The following is a 21,731-nucleotide window of genomic DNA, read 5'->3' as shown; positions in this document are numbered from 1 at the left end:
TAGAGAATGGAGTTTCAAAGGGGAAAGTTGGGAGGGGAAGGAGGGCATTACCATGGGATATTGTTTACAATCATGGAAGTTGTTAATAAAAAATAAATAAGTTTAAGAAAAAGTTAAAAGGGAGTGTTCCATTAAGGCTGAATAGTACATTAGAGGCATTTATGGTTTTTTAACTTATTTTTTTGGTAGTGCTGGAAATTGAACTTAGGGTCTTATGCCCAGCACACATAAATGATTCTAACTGAGACTTTGTGTGTTGCAAGAGATTCCTAGAGGTTCTGGTTTTTCTTTTCATTTCTTCTACCTTCCTGCCTTCTTGTTCTTTTGTCTTCTGAATGAAAAGATGGTTAGCAATTGTTCAGTAGTTTAGAATACATGTGAAAAGTAGACAAGTGGGGGACCACAGCATCCAATGCTAAGGACAACTATCGTTTGTACGTGTTGCTTCTTGCAGTGTATCGCTTAATAGGACATTATTACTAAGGAATGAAAAGCTGCAAGAGAGCAGGACCATTTATATAATGTTCAACAGTGGCCTTATAGTATATGAACTTCCACTGATATTCACATAGCAAAACCCAAGGAGCTCCTTGAATAGCTCCAGGGTTTGGAAGGCAGCTATGCTCACCAATACAATACCATGCATTAGCTTCAGGGTCTGGGAGAGGAATGACTACCATGAGTATGCTGGTATCTGGTTACAGAGACTGAAAATTCACTATTCCTACAGATAGTATTTATGAGAGGACCTAAATTTGGTTCCAAACTATCTCAGGCCTTAACACCCATGCAAAGTTTATCATATATATATATATGTACATACATACACACACACACACACACACACACACATATATATATATCCCAGATTATTATGGGAAGCTGGGTAAGGAGGGTCGCAGTGGCTCAGTATCTGAGACAGTCTGTTTCTTAGATAGCCCAGTAGGTGATCTGTCATTTGCTATCTTGATGACAAGGCTGGGGGAGTACAATTTCTTATAGAACACACAAGTTTAAAGTCTTACCCTGAAAATGCATCTCTAAAAATATGAAAACTAAGCAAACATGTCCAAACATTTATTCACTGCAGCTTACTTATTCTAAAAACTGGTTGAAATGAGTGTTGGAGAACAAAACATCCCCCTAGTCAAAGTAGCAGCCTACAGATTATTTTCTTATTCAAAAACAAATACCTTTAAAATAGAGTGTTGGGATCCCTGGGTCTGATCTCCAGCATAGGAAAAATAATAGAAATAAATTCTTAAAATGTAGTGCTGTAATAACCAGGCCCTTAAGCAAGTATCAAAATTAGCATCATAGGACATACATATGGATGCCTTCCTAGTAAAATAGAAGTGAAGTACACGTCACCTATAAATTACCTTACAAATCATCTTTTGAAGTCTTTACTAGGGGGCCAGGCTTTAGAAAACTATAGCACAAGGGTTTATTGGGAGAGAGCTGTGCCTGCCCATCTGTAATCCCAGCACCTGGGAGGTAAAGGCAGGAGGATCAGGAGTTCAATACCAACCTCAACAAATAGCAAGTTTGAAGTCAGCTTAAGATACATAAGATCCTGTCTCAAAAAAAAAAAAAAAAAAAAAAGGGAAAGAAAGAAAAAGAAAACTGGAGAGACAGATCAGTAGGTAAAGTCCTTGACACACAAGCATGAGGACCCAAGTTTGGATCCCTAGCACCCACACAAAAGCCAGGCTTTGGCCTCCACATGCATATGCACAATCCACACACATACACATGCAAAAATAAAGGCAAACACTTTTTATTTTTTTTATTTTTTTAAATTATTTATTTATTTATTTGAAGAAGAGGCAGATAGAGAAAGGGAGAGAGAGAAAGAATGGTCACACCAAGACCTCCAGCCACTGTAAACGAACTCCAGACACATGCTCCACCTTGTGCATCTGGCTAACATGGGTCCTGGGGAATCGAACCTGGTTCCTTTGGCTTTGCAGGCAAATACCTTAACCTCTAAGCCATCCCTCCAGCCTAGCAAACACTTTTTAAAAGAAAAGTAAGCTGTGTCTGTTTCACTCAGTATGTAGCAGCTTGCCCACAAATGTTATGGCATATAAATAGTATAATGTAAAACCTGTCTGATTTTGAGATGGGGTCTTGCTGACCTGGAATTCACTGTGTTGCCAGGATACCTTTAAACTTGCAGTGATTCTCCTGCCTCTGCGTCCTAATTGCTGGGATTACAAATGTGTGTGTGCTTTCACAGTCAGTGCAATTTAGAAATCGTGAATGAGCCTTTAATTCCAGAACTCAGTAGGCTACTATAGGATGACAGCCATGAGACTGAGGCCAGACTGAGCTATAGTAAGACCTCTGCCTTAAAAACACAGACTTGAATGGATCCCCTCAAAACACTCACATTCCTCTTATTTTATACAATATGGAGAATTTTGCATTTTTCACAGAGTAGATATATTGTACTTTTTTTTCCCCTGTGGAGCTGAGAAATATACCAAATGCCTCATGCATGCTAGGCATGTCCTCTACCACTGAATATATTCCAGCTGTTGCAGTCAGGTTCACACTGCTGGTAGAAATCACCCAACCAAGAACAGCTTGTGGGAAAAAGAGGTTTATTTTGGCTTAAGGCTCGAGGAGAGGCTCCACAATGACAGGGGAAAACAATGGCATGAGCAGAGGGTGGACATCACCCCCTGGCCAACATAAGGTAGACCACAGCAACAGGAGATTGTGCCAAACACAGGCATGAGGAAACTGGCTATAACACCCATAAGACCACCCCAACAATACACTGCCTCTGGGAAGCGTTAATTTCCAATTGCCATCAGCTGGGGAACCTAGCATCCAGGACACTTAAGTTTATGGAGGACACCTGACTCAAACCACCACATTCCGACCTGGCCTCCATAACCATCCATGATGTAAGATGCAATGCATTAATCCAACTTTAAAAGTCCCCAATAGTTTTTATCAGTTGTAATGATGTTCAAACATCCCCACAGTCTAAGATCTTTTAACTGAGCCATAATAACCAAAACCTCCGCCCCCACAAAAAAAAACAAAAAAAAAAAACCCCCCCCAAAAAAAAAAACATAACAGCACAGACAAAATACTCACACTGCAAAAGATGGCACTGGGCATAGCAAAGAAATATTCAACCAATAAAAGATTTAAAACAACCAGGGCAAACATCAAATTCTGTAACTTCAAGTCCAACAACTCTAGCCACTGATAAATCTCCAACTCCAATAATTCTAACCAGCAATAAGTCTCTGTCATTCCAATTCCGCCCCTCCAGCTAGGCTACTCACAGTCCTGGAAAACTTCTTCAGGGCCGGCAGCTTTCCTTAGCAGCCATCTCATGGTCCTGGCACATCCACTGCAATCTATGGTTCATTCTCGTGGCCCCATTAGGTCTCCATGCAGGCATCCAACAAACCTGCTTCACACTGCCCTTAGCCATTTCCAAAACACAAAACTGTGTTGCAAACTCAATGATCCTCTTTCCTGCATTTCTTATACTCCACAATACCAGGTAGGGTGTCAGTTTGTTAAGCCAAGGAGGAATAAAGCAGACTTTGAAGAACAGGATACTACTTCAGCACTCAGGTCCCTCCAAAAGAGTCTACATTCTTCCTGTTGCCCCAGTGCAGATCAGCTGATCCAATCTGAAAAGTTGTAGTCTCTCAATTGCAGCTGAATGTGCAACATTTCACCCAAACATTTTTCTTTCCGTGCCATATCCCTCTGCTCATTTCATTTCTACACAAAGCAACCCTGCACAGCTTCTCAGGACATGGGCATAAGAGCAAGCTTCTCACACAAACTGCTATCCCAGTGCAAGCAAAGCTCTTTCTCACCCTCATAAACCAAACCTCACAGTCCATAGTTCTTCCTGCATTCAGGTCTTGCAGCTCCGACCAGAATAGTCAATCAAGCAGTATTTACAGCACTGCAAGGCATCTCTCAGGCCAAGGTTTCAAATCCTTCCACATTCTTCTTGAAAATTACCTCCAAAAGGCCAAAGCCACACAGTCAGGTGTCTAGCAGCAATTCCACTCCTCAGTACCACTTTACTGTTGCAGTCAGGTTCGCATTGCTGGTAGAGATCACCTGACCAAGAACAGCTTATGGGAAAAAGAGGCTTATTTTGGCTTACAGGCTCAAGAGGAAGCTCCACGATGGCAGGGAAAACTACGGCATGAGCAGAAGGTGGACATCAACCCCTGGCCAACATAAGGTATACCATAGCAACAGGAGTGTGCCTAATAGTGGCATGGGGAAACTGGCTATAACACCCATAAGGCCGCCCCCAACAATACACTGCCTGCAGGAAGTGTTAATTTCCAATTGCCATCAGCTGGGGAACCTGGCATCCAGCATATCTAAGTTTATGGGGAACACCTGACTCAAACCACCACACCAGCCCTGCAAGCAGAGTCAGAGAGAATGAGTGAGTGAGTGAGTGGATGAGAGAGAGAGTGTATGGACACAACAGGGCCTTCTGCCAGTGCATACGAACTTCAGAGGCATGGGCCACTTTATGCATCTGTCTTGATGTGGGTACTGGAGATTTCAACCCAGAATGACAGGCTTTACAAGCAACCACGGAGGCATCCCTCCAGCCCACAGGAATGTGCCAACAAGCCCCATTTTATTTATTTATTTGCTTTACTTCTTATCAAATAAATCACTATACAATATATTTATCTACTTGCTACAAATGGGAAAATCTACTACAATGGATATTGGATGTTCTTATTGAAAATGTAAGGGAACAGTGGACACTGCAAGCCTTAAATTTGGCCAGTCAGGCCAAATGAGCCAACGGGTAAAATAATGGCATGTCTGTTATGGGGGAAAACCAACCACTATCTGATTGGACTGGAGACCCATTCCATGGGAGGGAATACATCCCTGATACTGAAAACCTACAACAGTAATAGTCATGACATGTCTGCTGGTGTCTGGCTAAATGTATATACTATGCTCACCAAACTACCCAGTAAGCACTTCTCTTAATGTTCATACCCATATATTAATGCTACTATCACTTTTGGTTAGAGAAGCTTCTCTTTTCAGAAGACAGTGACGTTGGGATGACTCAGAAAGCACCACAGTGCTGAGAAGAAGTGACAGAGAAGTGCTCTGCTCGGAACTATCTCTATTACGCCTTCCAAGACTCAGGGCCCATTGTGGAAGAGGTGGCAGAAAGAATGTAAAATCCAAAAGAAAGGACTCCTTACAACGTGTTCCTCCAGACACAAAATGGCCTGGATATCTATGACCTCACAGTACTTGACACTACCTACACAAGACCATCATAATAGGAAGAAAAGATCATGACGTCAAATAAAAGAATGACTAATTGAGAGGGGGAAAGATATGATGGAGAGTGGAGTTTCAAAGGGGAAAGTGGGGAGAGGGAGGAAATTACCAAGGGATATTGTTTACAATTATGGAAGCTGTCATAAAAAATAAAAAATAAATAAAAGAAAGTGTGAGGGAAAAAGTATAATAATCAAACAGTCCCATTAATAGCTAATTCTATAACTTTTAAAAATAAATCTGCCCATTTTTGTTCCTGGTGGCCCATGTTTATAGTGTTGTGGTGATGTACTGGTCAAAGAACTTTATGCATACAAGTATTTTGAAATTGATTATTTATTTGAGAGAGGGAGGGTATGGGCACACAACACAACTTCTTGCTGCTGAAAAACTCCAGACACATGCACCCCTTTGTGCATCTGGCTTTACAAGCCTAATGAATTGAACAGGGGCCAGCAGGCTTCGCAAGAAAGAGCCTTTAATCACTGAGCCATCTTCCCAGCCCAAAGAACTTTATTGTTTAAATTTACTTTATGAGAGCAAGAGACAGAGACAGAGAACACCATGGCCTCCAGCCACTGCAAACGAAGCGCATTTGGCTTTACATGAGATGTGGGGGATCAAACCTGAGTCATTTGACTTTTCTAGCAAGCGCTTTAACCGCTGTGCCATCTCCCCAGCCAGAAGAACCTTAGATAAAGAAAATATGCCCAGTATACACAAGGCTCTAGGTTTGGCCACCAGCACGGGGTGGGAGGGAGACAGATGCAGACCTAGGAACTTTAGATGGAGAAAACAGCTCACCATTCTTCGTTAAGTAGAGACTTGAGATCTACCATCGTTTAAATTCACATAAAGATGTGCATCTAGCAAAGTATCTTTTTCTATCTGAAACTAATGGCCACAATAAAAAAAATCCAGTATGGCAGAGTCAAAATTCTGCGCTGAAACATTCGGTTCTATTGTTTTTTTCCCCCCAAGAGGCCCTTTCTTCAGTAACCTTTCACTAAGTGCTCACCAGAGGCGCTGGACTCTCCAAGTCTATGGACACTGCGACTTCAAAAACGGAAATTCGTTTCCTCCTGATGAAAAAAACAAAATCCCACAAGAACTGCTTTGGCAGCTGTTGCAGAGGCGGAGCGCAGCGACCTAAGACAGCTTCCGGGCCGCGCTTCAACCGCCCCTGCCCACAGGCAGTCACGCAAAGCGGAACCTACCTCGACTACCGCCCCTCACACCTCCGAACTTGAAACCCACTCCGCCTAGTACAGCCAGGGCCGGAAATGACGGCGGCCGGCCGATACGTCACTTCCGCACTCCGTCTGGTCCGGCGCACGGCGTCGCGGCGTGCTGGGGCCTGAGGGGTATGGCGCTGCTCGTGGCAGAAATTCCATGTGGCCGAGCTTGAAGTCGGTTTAGAAGCGGGAGCCCCAGCCTCAAAGGACCGGCGTAACCAGACCCTACACGGTCGAATGGCAAGGCTTACAGTGGCCATTCACCCCACGTTCATACCAGTCTCCTTCCCCCACTTTCTAAAGCCATTACTCTGGCCAACTACAGAACACAGCAGGAATCCATTCAGTCTCCATGGCGCGACATTCAATTCTCCGCGGAGGCATTGAATCACTTACAGTTCACCACTATTCTGAGGACTTTCCAATGAACCCTACCCCCGCCCATCCTACCAGGTTCTAGAGCCAATGGAAGGAATCTGAGAAGGGCTAATAATTAACTAAAATAATTGCTAGGTGGCTTTTACTTAAATTTGGCAAGCTATTTGCATCTTTCCCTAGCAGTTGTTTTTGTAGCCTCACAGTTCTGCTGACTGCCCCAGGCTCCCAAATAAGAAAATGAGCTCAAATCCTGGTTTCTTCGTTTCAGGTTACAGGGAAAATGCACTGTTGGATATGGAGGGTCTCCTGACATATTAATGAAAACTAGTTACTGGCTAATGCTGTCAGTTGAATTTTACTTTTAACAATCCCAACACTTAATAGCTGAAAACTATAGTCATTATTAGAAACCTCTAGGAACTGTTCTGACTTCTGCTGGGCCGGAGCAAGTGAAAGGAGACAGACTCCAACTTCCAATGTAGCTTCAAAGAATTTATAATTAATGGCTCCAGCCAGCTGTGGTGCCTCACACCTTGAAACCTCAACACTAGGGAGGCTAAGGTAGGAGGATTGCCAGAAATTCCAGGACAGCCTGATTTACATAACGAGTTCCAGGTCAACCTCAGCTAGAGTGCAAAAGAAAATAAAAAGAAAGAAAGAAGGGAAAGGAAGGAGAGACAGAATGAATACAAATGAATGAATTTATGGCTGTAATACAGGATGTACTGGGGTCGTGGTTTAAAGCAGCCCACTCTGCCCATTTGTGTGAAGATACAGGTGCCTGCAAATGAGACGCTTAGGAGGTGCATGAAGTCTAGCTGGTTAGAAAGAAATGGCATTAACAAGGCAAAATTTTAAACTGAGTTTAATGTTGTAGAGTAGCAACAAAAATATAAATTTCAAGCATCAAGAGTAAAATAATTTCCATGAAAAACATCAATACAAAGCACATGCAACTAATACAGAAAAGACAAAATAATAGGAATTAATCCAAATTTGTTACTAATTACATTACACATATTCAAATGGACTAAATGTTCAAAGCAAAATAAGTATTAGCTGGGATATTTCAATTATTCAGTTTTTGAACGCCAACTAAAGTATGTATAAACAGACATATCTAGGGCTGGGTTGGATGTGGTAGAACATATTTTAGCATGTGCAAAGTCTTAGGTTTGAATCCTAGCACCAAAAAATAAAACTACAAATACATAAGAAAAAGAAAGCTAATATTGCTATGTAAATATATACTAGAATGAATAGAATAAAAATCATATTTAAGCCAGGCGTGGTAGTGCACGCCTTTAATCCCAGCACTCAGGAAGCAGAGGTAGGAGTATTGCTGTGAGTTTGAGGCCACCCTGAGACTACATAGTGAATTCCAAATCAGCCTGGGCTAACACCCTACCTCGAAAAACCAAACCAAACCAAAACATATTTAAAAGTTTAAATTTTCACAACAATTTTTCTCCCACATCACTTTATCAGGCCTCAACCCCACCTTTAGGTGCACTTGTTTTTTGTTTATCTTTTCAAGACATGATCTGGATAAGTAGCTTCTGCCTCCCACGTGCTAGAATTACAGGTGTGTGCCCCACCATACTTGGCTTTCAAGACATTCTTTGAAATCACAATACTGAAACTTTATCAAAATTAATTTAAGGGAAAGAATGCACAAAGAAATCATTGTAGAATACAAGAGAGATTCATTTTAATTACACAGCCAGGAATAAAACATGCCTAGAAAAATAAATGTTTAAGATAATAGAAACCCTTAGGTGTCCTACAAACATGAAATTGAGCAGCTTAAAGTCATTATAGAAAATGGGTACCTAAAACAGTAACAATTACTCTAGATCAAGATAATTCAACAAGTGAACAGGTTAAGAATTTAGAAAAGTAGGGACACACCTCAATGCAGTCTATGACATTTATAACCTGTATCTAAGTACCAGCTCATTTAAAAATTTTTATTTTGGTGGTGCTGAGGATTGAATCCCAACCTTGTATTTTCTTACATAAAAAAAACTATGCCAATGCCATTCAAACATATCAGTATTAAAAATGATCCATTAGGCTAGGGTTGCAGCTCAGTGGTAGAGGACTTGCCAAGCATGTTCAAGGCCTTAGCCTTGATCCCCAACATCTCACAAAACAAAAATGATCCCAATATTCATATTGAGTATCTAGGAATGCAAGGGCAACATGTAAAAACCAACAAATCATTCATAAGTAACTACAATGAGAGTACTTTCACTCATTCAAAGATGCAGTGGGAGGTATGGGCCAACTGCAATTCTAGGTACTTGCATCACATTAGTGAATATTATCACAAAGAATGGAAGGAAAGCAATAAACCCAAGAGGAATTCTGTCTCAGAAAGTATGAAATACCACAAAATCTTTATGTAAAAACTGGGTTAAGTAAAAGACACTGCCAGGGCTTAGTGGCTAAGGTGCTTGCCTTCCAAGTCTAAGAATGCTTGTTGGAATCTCCAGGTCCCACATATAGCCAGAGGAAAAAGTAATGCAAGTGTGCAATGTTGCACATGCACACAAGGGGGCCCACGTATCTGGAGTTCATTCACAGCAGCTGAAAGGCCCTGTCATGCCTTTTCTATCTTGTCTGTCTCTGTGTGTGTGTGTGTGTGTGTCTGTCTCCGTCTCAAAAAAAACTAAACAAAAAACAAAAACACTGCCAATAAGCAAGTCAGCATGACTGAGAATGTATCTCAGAATTTTCAAAAAAAGGAAGATGCTTTTATTATTTTTACTGTTATGCTGGACATCATACTATAAACAACTGAAGCGGAAAAGAATACAGTCATTATCTACAGATATGATTGCCTGTCTGGGAAACCAAAAGAACCTATAATTAAGTGCCCCACACTGATGCACAAAATTCCATTACACCTAAACTGCAGTATGATTGTGAAGACAGTATCTTTATAACTTTGCTGTATGTCTGTGACTTTTATCAGAAGAGGAAGACCTGTTCTCAGTCTTTATCATGTGAAAAATGAGGCAACTGCATGCTAGGAAGAGAATCCTCACCACAAGTCAAACATGCTGGTATTTTTTATCTCAGGCCTCAAGCCCCAGAAATGCGAGAAAATAAATTAGCTTTTGTTTTTCCAGTGCTGAGGATTAAATCCAGTTCTACATGCTAGGCAAGCACTACACCACAAAGCTAAACCCTCTGCCTTAACTCATGATAAACCTATTACTCAGCATGCTAAAGTATTAACTTTCAAAGAAGGGATTTTATTTGGGGGGGGGGGAGGTGGTGAGGATGGAGTTAGGGAGTCCAGAACTATGTAACTAATGCTGGCTTTAAATTCCTGATTCTCCTGCCCCCACCCCCTAAGTACTGGGATTACAGATGTGTGCCACCACATCTGCCACTGCAAACGATGCATGTGCCACTTGGTGCATCTATTCTTATGGGAATCAAACCCAGGCCATCAGGCTTCGCAAGGAAACAGCTTTAACAGTTAAGCCATCTCTCCAGCCCCCAAAGAGTGGATTTTTATTTTAATTACTTTTTAAAAATATTTTATTTTTATTTGCAAGAGAGACAGAGAGAGAGAGGCAGAGAGACTGGGCACAGCAGGGCCTCCAGCCATTGCAAATGAACTGAAGACACATGTGCCACCATGTGCATCTGGCTTATGTGGGTACTGGGAAATGAAACCTGGGTCCTTAAACTTCACAGGCAAACACCTTAAATGCTAAGCCATCTTTCCAGCCCCATTTTAATTTTATTTATTTATTTATTTTTGGTTTTTAGAGGTAGAGTTTCATTCTAGTCCAGGCCAACCTGGAATTTACTATGTAGTCTCAAGGTGGCCTCGAATTCATGATGATCCTCCTACCTCTCCCTCCTGAGTGCTGGGATTAAAGGCATGTGGCACCATGCCCAGCCCTATTTTGATTTTTAAAAAATATTTTCATTCAATTCATGAGAGAGAATGGGCATTCCAGGGGCCTCTTGCCACTACAAATGAAATCCAGATGCATGAGCCATTTTGTGCGTCACGCTTTACATAATAAAAGGTACTGAGGAAACATATCTTGACCAGCAGGCTTTGCAAACAAGTGACTTACTGCTGAGCCATCTCTCTAACCCAAAAGTGAAATTTTAAGCAATTTGGCCTATGGTATTTAATGATATCTAAGCTGAATACCATACATAGACTGTGGTACTGAGATGTAAGAGTGAAACATACCTAAAAATGTACAAGCAGCTTTGAAACTAAGTAAAGTGAGAGGCTTCTGTGATGAGTTATCACTTGGGAATTAGAAACATTAGGAAATTAAGAAAAGATAACCACTGATATGTAGTGATAGCCTGGCATTTTGTGATAGGTAGAACTTGGAAGTGAAACACAGAAATTCCTAAGCATTTAATTAAAGTGCAAAAGGAACAAACTGTTTCCTCCTGACTACTTTTACTAAAATGCAAAAGGGATCTGAATTAGAGTTCTTAAAAGAAGAGCTAGAATTTTAAAATCTGAAAGCTTCTCAACCGATCTATATTGGACAAAAAGATAAATTTGTACTGAAGAAAGTACTAAAGGCTGGGGATGTAGTTCAGTGAGTGGTAGAGACCATGCCTAAATGTATTAAGAGCCTCAGTTCATTCCTCAGATCCATTCCAAAGTGAGGAAGAGAGACTGAATTATTTGCAGAGACATTACTACTTAAGCCTAAAATGGACCCAGATGGTAGGACATATCAGATTTCAGGAATTTTATAAAGGGTCATGGGGATAATAACCTGCAGGTGAACTAGCTACTAAGAACAGGTAGGGACTATTCTTGGTATGCTCAACAGCATATGGGCTCAGGAGGTGCCTAAAGAACTATCTTTTAACAACCCACCCATATCCTGCATCATCTTGGTTTCTAATGTATATTCACACTAATGGACCATACTGGTGACCACTAATCAACAAGGGCTAGGGCCAAATCTGCTTAATTTATCTCATAGGGTTTAGAAGTGCTGTAATCATTAAGTCAAGAACAAGGATCAGACCAACTTGCAGTACTGACCTCATGACTTACAAGTGCTCAGACTCAGGTACTCATGAATGGGTTTTTCAGAGACGTAGCTCAGTGACTGAGTATTTACTGAGCATGTGTGAGGCCCTGTGTTCAATACCCAACAATGCCCTAAAGAAAGTAAGTTCTAGGGGGCACCTATATATAGTATTTCATACAATCAAGATGGTCTCTAAGGCCAGTATGAGCTATCACAACCCACATGAGGCCATTAAGACTAACTTGATGATCTTTGGTGTCACTGTCAATGTTCAGAGATAGCAACAGATGGGCTAAATAGCAACACCCATACCCTTACACTGATAGGGCTTCTCAGTGTGAACTCTTGTATGTTTCCTTAAGCGTGAGTAAACAGCAAAGGCTTTCCCACATTCCTTACATATATAGGGCTTCTCTCCAGTATGGGTTCGCATGTGAATGTTAAGGGATGTAGAATATATAAATGCTTTCCCACATATATTACATACAAAGGGCTTTTCTCCACTATGAATTTTCAGATGCTTAGTGCGATGGGAGGAAGTAATGAAGGATTTCCCACAATGAACACATTCAAAAGGCTTTTCTCCTGTGTGAGTTCTTACATGATGAATCAGGCCAGAGGTCCTGGTAAAGGCCTTCCCACATTCCTTACATTCAAAGGGCTTCTCTCCACTATGAATTCGTACATGTGTAGCAAGGCCTGAATACTGAGTGAAAGCTTTCCCACATTCCTTGCATTCATAAGGTTTGATTCCAGTGTGTGTTCTTACATGTTCAGTAAGCTGAGTAGATCTAGAAAAGGTTTTTCCACATTCCTTACATTCGTAAGGCTTTTCTCCAGTGTGAACTCTTATGTGTTCAGTAAGGCCTGACCACCGAAGGAAGGCTTTCCCACATTCCATACATTTGTATGATTTTATTCCAGTGTGAATTCTAACATGATCATTAAGGTATGAGACATTTTTAAAGGCCTTTCCACATTCCTTACATACAAAGGGCTTTTCTTCATTATGAGTTTTTATATGTGCAGAAAGTCGAGAATAATTAGCAAAGGACTTCCCACATATTTTACATACTTTTGATTTTTCCTCAGTATGAATTGATACATACTGAGTTAGATGTGAGGAAACTGTGAAGGTTTTCCAACATTCCTTGCATTCACAGAATTTTTCTCCAGTGCACATTCCTATGGGATTATTAAGGCATGCAAAATACTGAAAGTCCTTTCCACATTCCTCAAATTTGTAAGGGTTTCTTGCATTGAGAATTGGAAGATGCATAGCAAGGCTTGTGGAATGAATAAATCCATTCCCGTATTTATTCCATTCATAGGGTTCTCCTCCATTATGAGGCCTCATATCTGCCTGAAGGTATGACTGATTAAAAAAGGCTGTCTCACAGTCTGTGCATTCAAAGGGCTTCTCCCTTGTGCTAGTGCTCTGGTACATGATGTTTGGAGTCAGACTGAAGATTTTTCCACTATGATTAAGCTCAGAAAGGTTCTGTCCAGTAGAGGTTTCCTTAAGCAAAGTAAGAATGTCTTTTCCGTACCAATTACACTCAGAAGTGTATCCTTGACTTTGGATCCTCATCTCTGGGTTAAGGCATGATTGTTCACCCAACACTTTTTCACATGGCTTAGCATCACACAGGTCCCCTTCACTGTGGCTTCCTGCCTGCTCATGAAGGAAGGAATGAGAATTAAGGAATTTTTCAGACATGTGAATCTATATTACCCACCTGAAGATAAAACATACTGATGGTGATTATGATTTTTACAGTTTCTATTTCATGCACTGATTTCCTGACCTATTTATTTCTTTCAAACTGAAAAGATTGCTATTTTTTCCACAATCCTGCACCACTGGCTTGTTATAAAAAGACACACAGATTTTGCCAGGTGGGGTGGCGCACGCCTTTCATCCCAGCACTCAGGAGGCAGAGGTAGAAGGATCGCTGTGAGTTCGAGGCCACCCTGAGACTACAGGAAAGCCTGGGGTAGAGTGAGACTCTACCTTGTAAAACCAACCCCCCCCAAAAAAAGAAACATAGATTTTCATTAAAAAAATTTTAAAACCGCATTTCTAGTAGTGTATTTGTGGGAACCCAAAGACTATTAAGAATATTCACCAGAAGCATTGCTCCCTCTTGAGTAGATATAACTTCTCTCAAATATCTCTTATTTTACTAGTTTTCTACAATAGAATTGCCAATTTTTTTTTTTCTGAGAAGGAAATAAAAAGAAAATCCTTCGTTAATCTCACCATTTGTATTTCACTGGAATTTTGCATACTAAAATAATCTTGAAGTTCTACCTTGTTGTTTCTAGGTTGTAGTTCCAATTCTGAAGTTAAACAGAAAGAAAAATGTAAAAGTTTTAGAGAAATAAATAGGATGTCAAAATTAAAACATTAACATAATAAAACAACCAGACATGATGGGGAACATATGTAATCTTAACACTTTGGAAGCTGAGGCAGAAGGATGTCAAGTTCAATAATTATACAGTAAGACCTATCTAGAAAAAATAAAATACAAGTACATTGAGATTTTAGGACTGTTTAAAATATGGCAATAATGAGGACTGGGGAGATGGCTCCACAGGTAAGAATGCCTGTTGCACAAAAGCATGAAGGCCTGAGACTGAGTTAAATTCTGCAGCATATATATATATATATATGAACATCTGGATATGGCCATTCAGTCCTGTGGAGGAGTAGAGATAAGAAAAATCACTAGAGCTAGTGAAAATAGCAGCTCTTGCAACACCATCTCAAGGAAATACCAATAGAGGTCGACACCAGGCAGTCTCCTCTGATCTCCACACATGTGCATCTGCAAACATACCACACACACCACAACCACAGATATTGTACATGTACACACACATACTAATTAGGAATAGGGCTGAGAGGATATCTCAGGTCCTGGATTCCATTTACAGCACTGCCTCCACCTCAAAAACAAGGACAATAATAAAGATACAGGGTTAACATTTTAGAGTGCTTATTGAAAATTGATCCTATGAAGATAAAAGTCAAGAGTATAACAAAAGGAAAGTCAAATAGATGATATAAAACCAGCAAACACTGAAGTAATAAACTTAGGAAACAGAACAGGTAGTAGTGTAAGATCACAGTATATCTGAGAGGATAGAAACAGTAGGTTATGAGAAGCTGAAGATATCCCAAGATCTGGGAAAAATGTTTTCAGCCTTCCGAGATCAATGCATCTTAAGAAGATCTCATTATAGTTGCAAAGTCATGCTAAACTTTAAACAAATTTATGCGTTAATACTCACCTTGAGGAATTGCACTTGCCACTGTCCCCAACTCTTCTTGGTTTAACCAAGGGATCAGACTAGGCATGAAGAACTGATATCCTATAGAGGCAGAAAGATCCATGAATGGAAAAGGCCCAACCAAGAGAAGACAACCTCTCTATGGCTAAGGAAGTTATAATTCATTAAAAAAATTTTTTTTTTGTTTATACATATACAGAGAGAAGAGAGACAGACCTAGAGAATGGATGCACCAGGGCCTCCAGCCACTGCAAACCAACTCTAGATGCATGTGCCTCTTTGTGCATCTGGCTTTACGTAGACAGTAATAAGCCTATAGTACATATCTGACCCATAAAAAAATTACAGGGAATGGTAGCAGCCTTACCAACTGAGGTCAAGTTCTCGTAGTTCTCCAGCATCACCTCTCTGTATAGGTTTCTCTGAGTTAGGTCCAGTAAAGTCCACTCATCTGGGGTGAACTCCACAGCCACATCATCAAAGGTCACTGAATCCTAAACCATTACACACATGCTGATTTGAGCTAATGAACAGTTCCTCTAATGCTTAGGGGGAATTAGGAAGAGGGACTAATACCTATACAAATTCTCAAACCCATCATGATCCATCCTCAGGTTCAACAGTCCTAGGAACTCATCTCTAAACTCACTCACTGTTGACCTCCTACTGTCATATGCCTTTAACAGCACTTCATAAGAATGCATTTACATCAGCACAGCCAGGCTAGGAGCTCTTCACATCCTATTTGTCTCAATTGCAGCATACTCCTGAGCACAATGTAGCCATCTGATAAATGTTAATGAATAAATCCTTTAAGAAAAAGACACTTTTATCTGCCCAAGCACTCAACAAAATAATAAACATGCAGTAATCACGAGTCTAAAGATTAATTAGTAGGGACCAGGTATGGTGGCACATACCTATATATCCCATCACTGATACAGCCTGAGCTACATAGTAAGTTTAAGACTGGGATACATACGAGACCCTATCTCAAATAATAATAACAACAACAATAACAACTATTGTTGTTGTTGCTGTTGTTGTTAGTAGGACTGTTGCTCAGTGGTACAACACTTGCCTAACATAAGCAAGGCCCTGGTTCAATCCTAGTCCAGCAAAGACATTAATCAGCAACTACAGAAATGCTAGGATGATTTTTAACCTTAAGCCTCACTAACATAAGGCTCCACTCCCCAAGGAAATTCAACTAGGGACTCTCCTGAGAGTATATTTCCTTTTCTTTAAGAAGCTCTAGAAACGAAGTCTGTCTAGAAGGAAATGTGTCTAGCTCATAGATAAAGAATTCTATTTTATAGAATGATACACTTCTTTTTACCTGATAACTTGCCTGGCAGTTGGCCACCGTCCCTTCTACCTTTTTGTTTTCTTCATAAAAGCAGATTGGCTCCTTAGAAAGAAAGCCTGGTAGGAAAGCAGATGGCATCAGAACCCACAGCTGTTCATAATTCCTACCTTCACATGCCATGAAGTCACTGCATTTAACTTTGACATTTCTCTTTAATTATGCACACTTACCAAACCACATAAATATATGCTGCTACCATGAAATGTCACAGTAGCCAAGCTCCCCCTGGGGCCAGAGAGGCAGGCTAGGAGCGATGTTGCCCACTAAGCAAAGGACAATACTCTTGTTTTACAGATAAGAAACTTAAGCCTTGAAAATGTTACTGAATATGCCCATGATAAGTAACAGAACCCATCAAGATTATACAGCACCTCTTCCAAAAGCATACACACCAAGGGCCTAAGTTACAAACCAGCATTCTGAACCCACTTTTGCTCTTCCTAAACGAACCAACAGCATGACTGCTGAGGCCCTGCCCACTGGACTCTATTGAGCAGGAGGGTCCTAAAACAGTCTGAAAAAGAGCATCAACAAGGACTTACCATAGGACAAATCAATGGTTGCCATCCTGTGATGCTGATGGTGAAATGTGCCTGAACACTCCCTTCCCTGATGCCAAGATCACTGCAGGACAGCTTATGAATCTAAGAGGCAATCTCCATTCCTCTTTATACAGGTTTATATGGAGTCCTGTTCATATCAATCATTAATCAACATCAAACATCAGTCAACAAACATCACACATTAGTACTCACTCTCTGCAGGTAATACAAGTGCACCCCACTGACAAACACCTACACAGTAGCAAATGTTACCAATACAGATTGACATTTACCAAGGACTACCTTTGTTAGAAATTGCTCTGGTACCTTTATATATAGAAGCTCATATAATTATTATAATCACCCTACACAGTAGATACCATTACCTATACTGTAATACTAAAACTTACGTTCAGACAACACTAGCAATCAGTCTACTACTCAGTTTGCAAGTGGTGAACCAAGACTTGGATGAAGCTGTTTTTCCTGAAAGCCTTCTATGATTATTACTGCTCTCTAACAGGACCAGAGAAACTCTATAACTACACAGCACAATTCAGGAGTCACTAGCTCCATGTGTATTTAGTCACTTCATATATATGTACATACTATGACTTAATAATTTTAATTGTAATAAATTAAAGCTATAATACAAAAATCAACATGATTCAGTTACCAGACAACTCTTAAATATATTTGGTACAGGGCATGATAGTACATGCCTATAATCCCAGCACTCCTGACGCTGAGGCAGGAGGATTGTGTTAGAGGCTAGCCGCAGCTACACAGCAAGACCAGCAAGACCCTCTCTCAAGAAACAAAACCAAAAGTTTAGAATAGTATCTGAGTGCACTTCTCTGTGTTTGTGTATATACTGGGAATTGAACCCAGAGTCATAAGATAAGCACATTATCTACCACTAAACACACCCACAAGTTTTGAATCTTTTTAAACTAACAATCTTGAACCATAAACACACATCAAATACATCAGAAAAAAGGCAAAGATTTTTTTCTATAATTATGTACTAAAATATTTTCAATATATGTGTTAAAATAAAACTTATTGCTATAAATAATCTTACCTCTTTCAATTTTGTTTACTGTAGGTACTAGATGTTTATTTCGGGTCTGGTTTATTCTTCAATTTTCAGCAAATATTTTAAAAGTCCTATTCTTGTGGCAGACCTGAGCAGAGCAGGAAAGTACACAGAAAATATCCTGTTCCTTAAAGATCTAGAAGTCCTATAGGGAATATAAACATAACAATATAACTGATAAGCTACTTTTTAAACACTATAAGGAAAAAAATTAAGCAGGCAAGAAAAGAATGCTCTATATATATATGTACATACAAAGAAAGCACAAATATTACAACCTAGTTTGGGGACAAGATGATAAGATACTTATAAGGGAAATCAAAATTGGCTTTGTCACCTTTGACCTATAAACATAAAAAAAAAGAATTGACTGGAGAAATGGCCAATGGTTTAAGGCACTTGCTTCTAAAACCTGCTAGCCTGAGGTTTAATTCCCCATGAGTATGAGGCCAGCCTGGACTACAGAGTTAGTTTCAGATCAGCCTGGGGTAGAATGAGAACCTGTTTTGAAAAACCAAAATAATAATAATAATAATAAAGAATCAACATGATTTTTTATTAAAAGCCGAAACTCAGAACACATTTCAAGTATCTGGCAACTTCAATAGGGTCTTGGTAGGAAATACTTCAATCACACAACTTTACCCTCTCTGTTTTGCACTGGCACAGGGTCAAAGCCAAATCACAATCAAAATGTATCCAGCAAACTCTTAGCTACTTTATAGATCTTCTAAGAGAACTACTCTGTTATTTTCACTTAAAATCCTCCTGTACCTTATAAACACTACCATGCCTGTAGAGGTGAATTTTTCCATTTTGTTTTTTAAAAATTTATTTATTTGTAAAGAGAGAGAGAGAGAGAGAGAGAGAGAGAGAGAGCAAGAGAATAGAAGAGAAACAGAGAATGGGCATGCCAGGGCCTCTAGCCATTGCAAATGAACTTCAGACGCATATGCCCCTTGTGCATCTGGCTTACGTGGGTCCTGGGAAATCGATACTGGGTCCTTTGGCTTTGCAGGCAAACACCTTAACCACTAAGCCCTCTTTTCTTTTTGTTTGTTTTTTTTGGGGGGGCTGTTGTTTTTTTAAGGTAGGGTCGCACTCTGGTTCAGGCTGACCTGGAATTCACTCTGTAGTCTCAGGGTGGCCTTGACCTCACAGCGATCCTCCTACCTCTGCCTCCCTAGTGCTAGGATTAATGGGTGTGCGCCACCATGCCCAGCTATTTTTAGACTGTTACTTAGTAACATCTGGTCTTTTAAAGACTGTCCTTTTTGAATGCTTTTTGTCTTCAAGGTCTGTCCTAGAATGGACGTACAGTTAAGAACATAAGCTCAAATATTCTTTTTACTATATGATTACCATCTAGGTTTATTTATTTATTTCTCTGGATTTGTCTCTTTCAACTTCTTTTAATTAAACTTTTTTTGGTTTTAATGAAACTTCTGCTGGAAATTGAATCCAGGGCTGTGCATATTAGGCAAGCACTGTATCACTGCACATGCACAGCTCCCAGATTGTACATTATGTTTCAGAGACAGGTCTCATGTATCACAAACTGGCTTCAAACATGAAATAATCTTAAATTTCTGATCCTCCTGTCTCTACCTCCAGAGTGCTGGAATTCCAGGCATGTGTCACCATGCCTGGTTTATGCAGTGCTGGGATGGAATCCACAGGGGGCTTTATGCAAGCTAGCCAAGCTTACTTACTCTACCAACCAGCTGAGCTACTGACCTTGCCCAACTTTATTATTAAAGACAGGGCCTTGACATGTTGCCAGGTAGGCCTCAAACTCTTCCTTCATCAGCCTACCCAGTACACCTCAGACTACAGAGGCATACAACTAACTACATACAAAATCAGTTTGGGTGATTTTAAAGAAAATGTAAGGATATTTAAAAAAACAAGATGAGCATGATGGCTCATGCCTTTAATCCCAGCACTCAGGCGGCTGAAATTGGCAGATCATGTGAGTTTGAGGACAGCCAGAGCTACAGGGTATGTTCCAGACCAGCCTGAAATAGAGTAAGATCCTGTCAAAGGGTGGGAACAGGCTGGGAATATAGCTCAGTAGTAGAGCAATTCCCTAGCAGGCATGAAGCACTAGGTTCAATCTTTAGTAACACACACACACACACACACACACACACACACAGAACTAATGATAAATTTTAAAATTTTTAAATAGAATAAACAGTGATCTGCAGGATTTATAAACTATGACAATTCTGAAAGTTCCAAAGTTCACTGTCACAAAACCCTATAAGACTTAAATTCACAAACAAGACATCTCAAATTCTGAATTAACTAGCATCATAAAAATCACATACCTGGGCTGGAGAGATGTCTCAGTGGTTAAGGTGATTGCCTGTGAAGCCCAAGGACCCATGTTTGAGTCCCCAGTACTCATGTAAGTAAGGCCAGATGCACAAGATGGCACGTGTGTCTGGAATTCATTTGCAGTGGCTAGAGGTCCTGGCATACCCATTCTTTCTGCCTTTCTCATAAATAAATAGTTTTTTAAAAACCACTTATCTAGGAGCTAGGAAGATAGCTCAGTTAATAGTGCATGCCACTGAGGCATGAATGTCCCTTGGGTTTCTGGGCCAGAGACTGCCAAGTTTAACAGAACAACAACAAAAAGGCATTTGGGGGTGGGGCAGAGACTGCCAAGTTTAAGAGAGCAACAACAATAACAAAAAGGTATTCAGGGGAGAGAGAATAGAGACACCAGATAAATCACTGAGGCTTACTGACAGACAGAAAGACTCCCCCTATCCAGCCCCGCGGCTTCAACACACACACACACACACACACACCAAAGAAAGAGATACCTGGGTGAGGGATAAAAGAGCAGGATATCCAACATTCTCTAGCGTCTGTGTGCACATGCATGGGATGCATGCATCGGTCACCATAGACACATACATGCAAAAAAAAAAAACCAAAAAAAAAAAAACAACCATATATCTACACTCTAAAGATAGTACCTACTAAAATTATACCTAAAATCTTCCTCTTCCAGTCCCTTCACTCACCCACACATGACTCTTTGAGATACAGGAAGCAGATGAGCTATTTAGCAAAGTGAAAGACATTCAGTGGAATCACATGAATTAAAACTATTACCTATGATTGACTGTAATGAAGTGCCAACTGCAGCAGTGGAAGGTCAAATCAATATTGCACCTTTAATAATGATGGCAGCAAACCAATGGAGTCTTGTTTACCTTTTATCCAGTGCTGGGATAGGACTCAAGTACTCATCCATGCTAACCAAGTATTTTTCTACTTATCAATATCTCCAGTTCTGATACAGCCCTCACTCTGTAGCCAGGCTGGCCTTGATCTACTGCAATTGCCTACTAATGAAGTCTTTTAAATGTGCTTATACAAAAAGGCAAAAGCTCAGATCTACTAACTTGCAGCTCAGTTTGA

General features: G+C 40.3%; 2 protein-coding genes across 6 annotated transcripts in view; both read right to left on the bottom strand.

Moving 5' to 3' along the window:
- The window catches only part of LOC101603037 (zinc finger protein 426-like), a 77,659-nt gene extending 71,042 nt beyond the window's left edge, over positions 1-6,617 (bottom strand). Inside the window, exon 1 of the mRNA XM_045143618.1 lies at positions 6,543-6,617. The gene's annotated coding sequence lies outside the window, so the exon portion shown is untranslated. The remainder of the gene's footprint in view (positions 1-6,542) is intronic.
- A 4,236-nt stretch (positions 6,618-10,853) lies between these two features.
- Positions 10,854-21,731, bottom strand: part of LOC101614042 (zinc finger protein 426) — a 26,175-nt gene continuing 15,297 nt past the window's right edge. For 2 of the 5 annotated variants that reach the window (XM_045144001.1, XM_045144002.1), the window contains exons 3-9: positions 18,276-18,435; positions 17,192-17,339; positions 16,620-16,705; positions 15,648-15,774; positions 15,281-15,361; positions 14,244-14,323; positions 10,854-13,655 (exon numbers count right to left, since the gene is read on the bottom strand). In XM_045144001.1, the coding sequence (XP_044999936.1) occupies positions 12,273-13,655; positions 14,244-14,323; positions 15,281-15,361; positions 15,648-15,774; positions 16,620-16,705; positions 17,192-17,216 (1,782 nt within the window). In that variant the 5' untranslated portion in view covers positions 17,217-17,339; positions 18,276-18,435 and the 3' untranslated portion in view covers positions 10,854-12,272. Of the gene's footprint in view, positions 13,656-14,243; positions 14,324-15,280; positions 15,362-15,647; positions 15,775-16,619; positions 16,706-17,191; positions 17,340-18,275; positions 18,436-21,731 lie in introns of those variants that run through there. The other 3 variants (XM_045144003.1, XM_045144005.1, XM_045144004.1) reach the window with 3 other exon arrangements.

The sequence above is a fragment of the Jaculus jaculus genome, chromosome 2 (assembly GCF_020740685.1).
Source record: "Jaculus jaculus isolate mJacJac1 chromosome 2, mJacJac1.mat.Y.cur, whole genome shotgun sequence".
Taxonomy (NCBI): domain Eukaryota; kingdom Metazoa; phylum Chordata; class Mammalia; order Rodentia; family Dipodidae; genus Jaculus; species Jaculus jaculus.
This window is presented reverse-complemented; position numbering and strand designations above follow the sequence as displayed.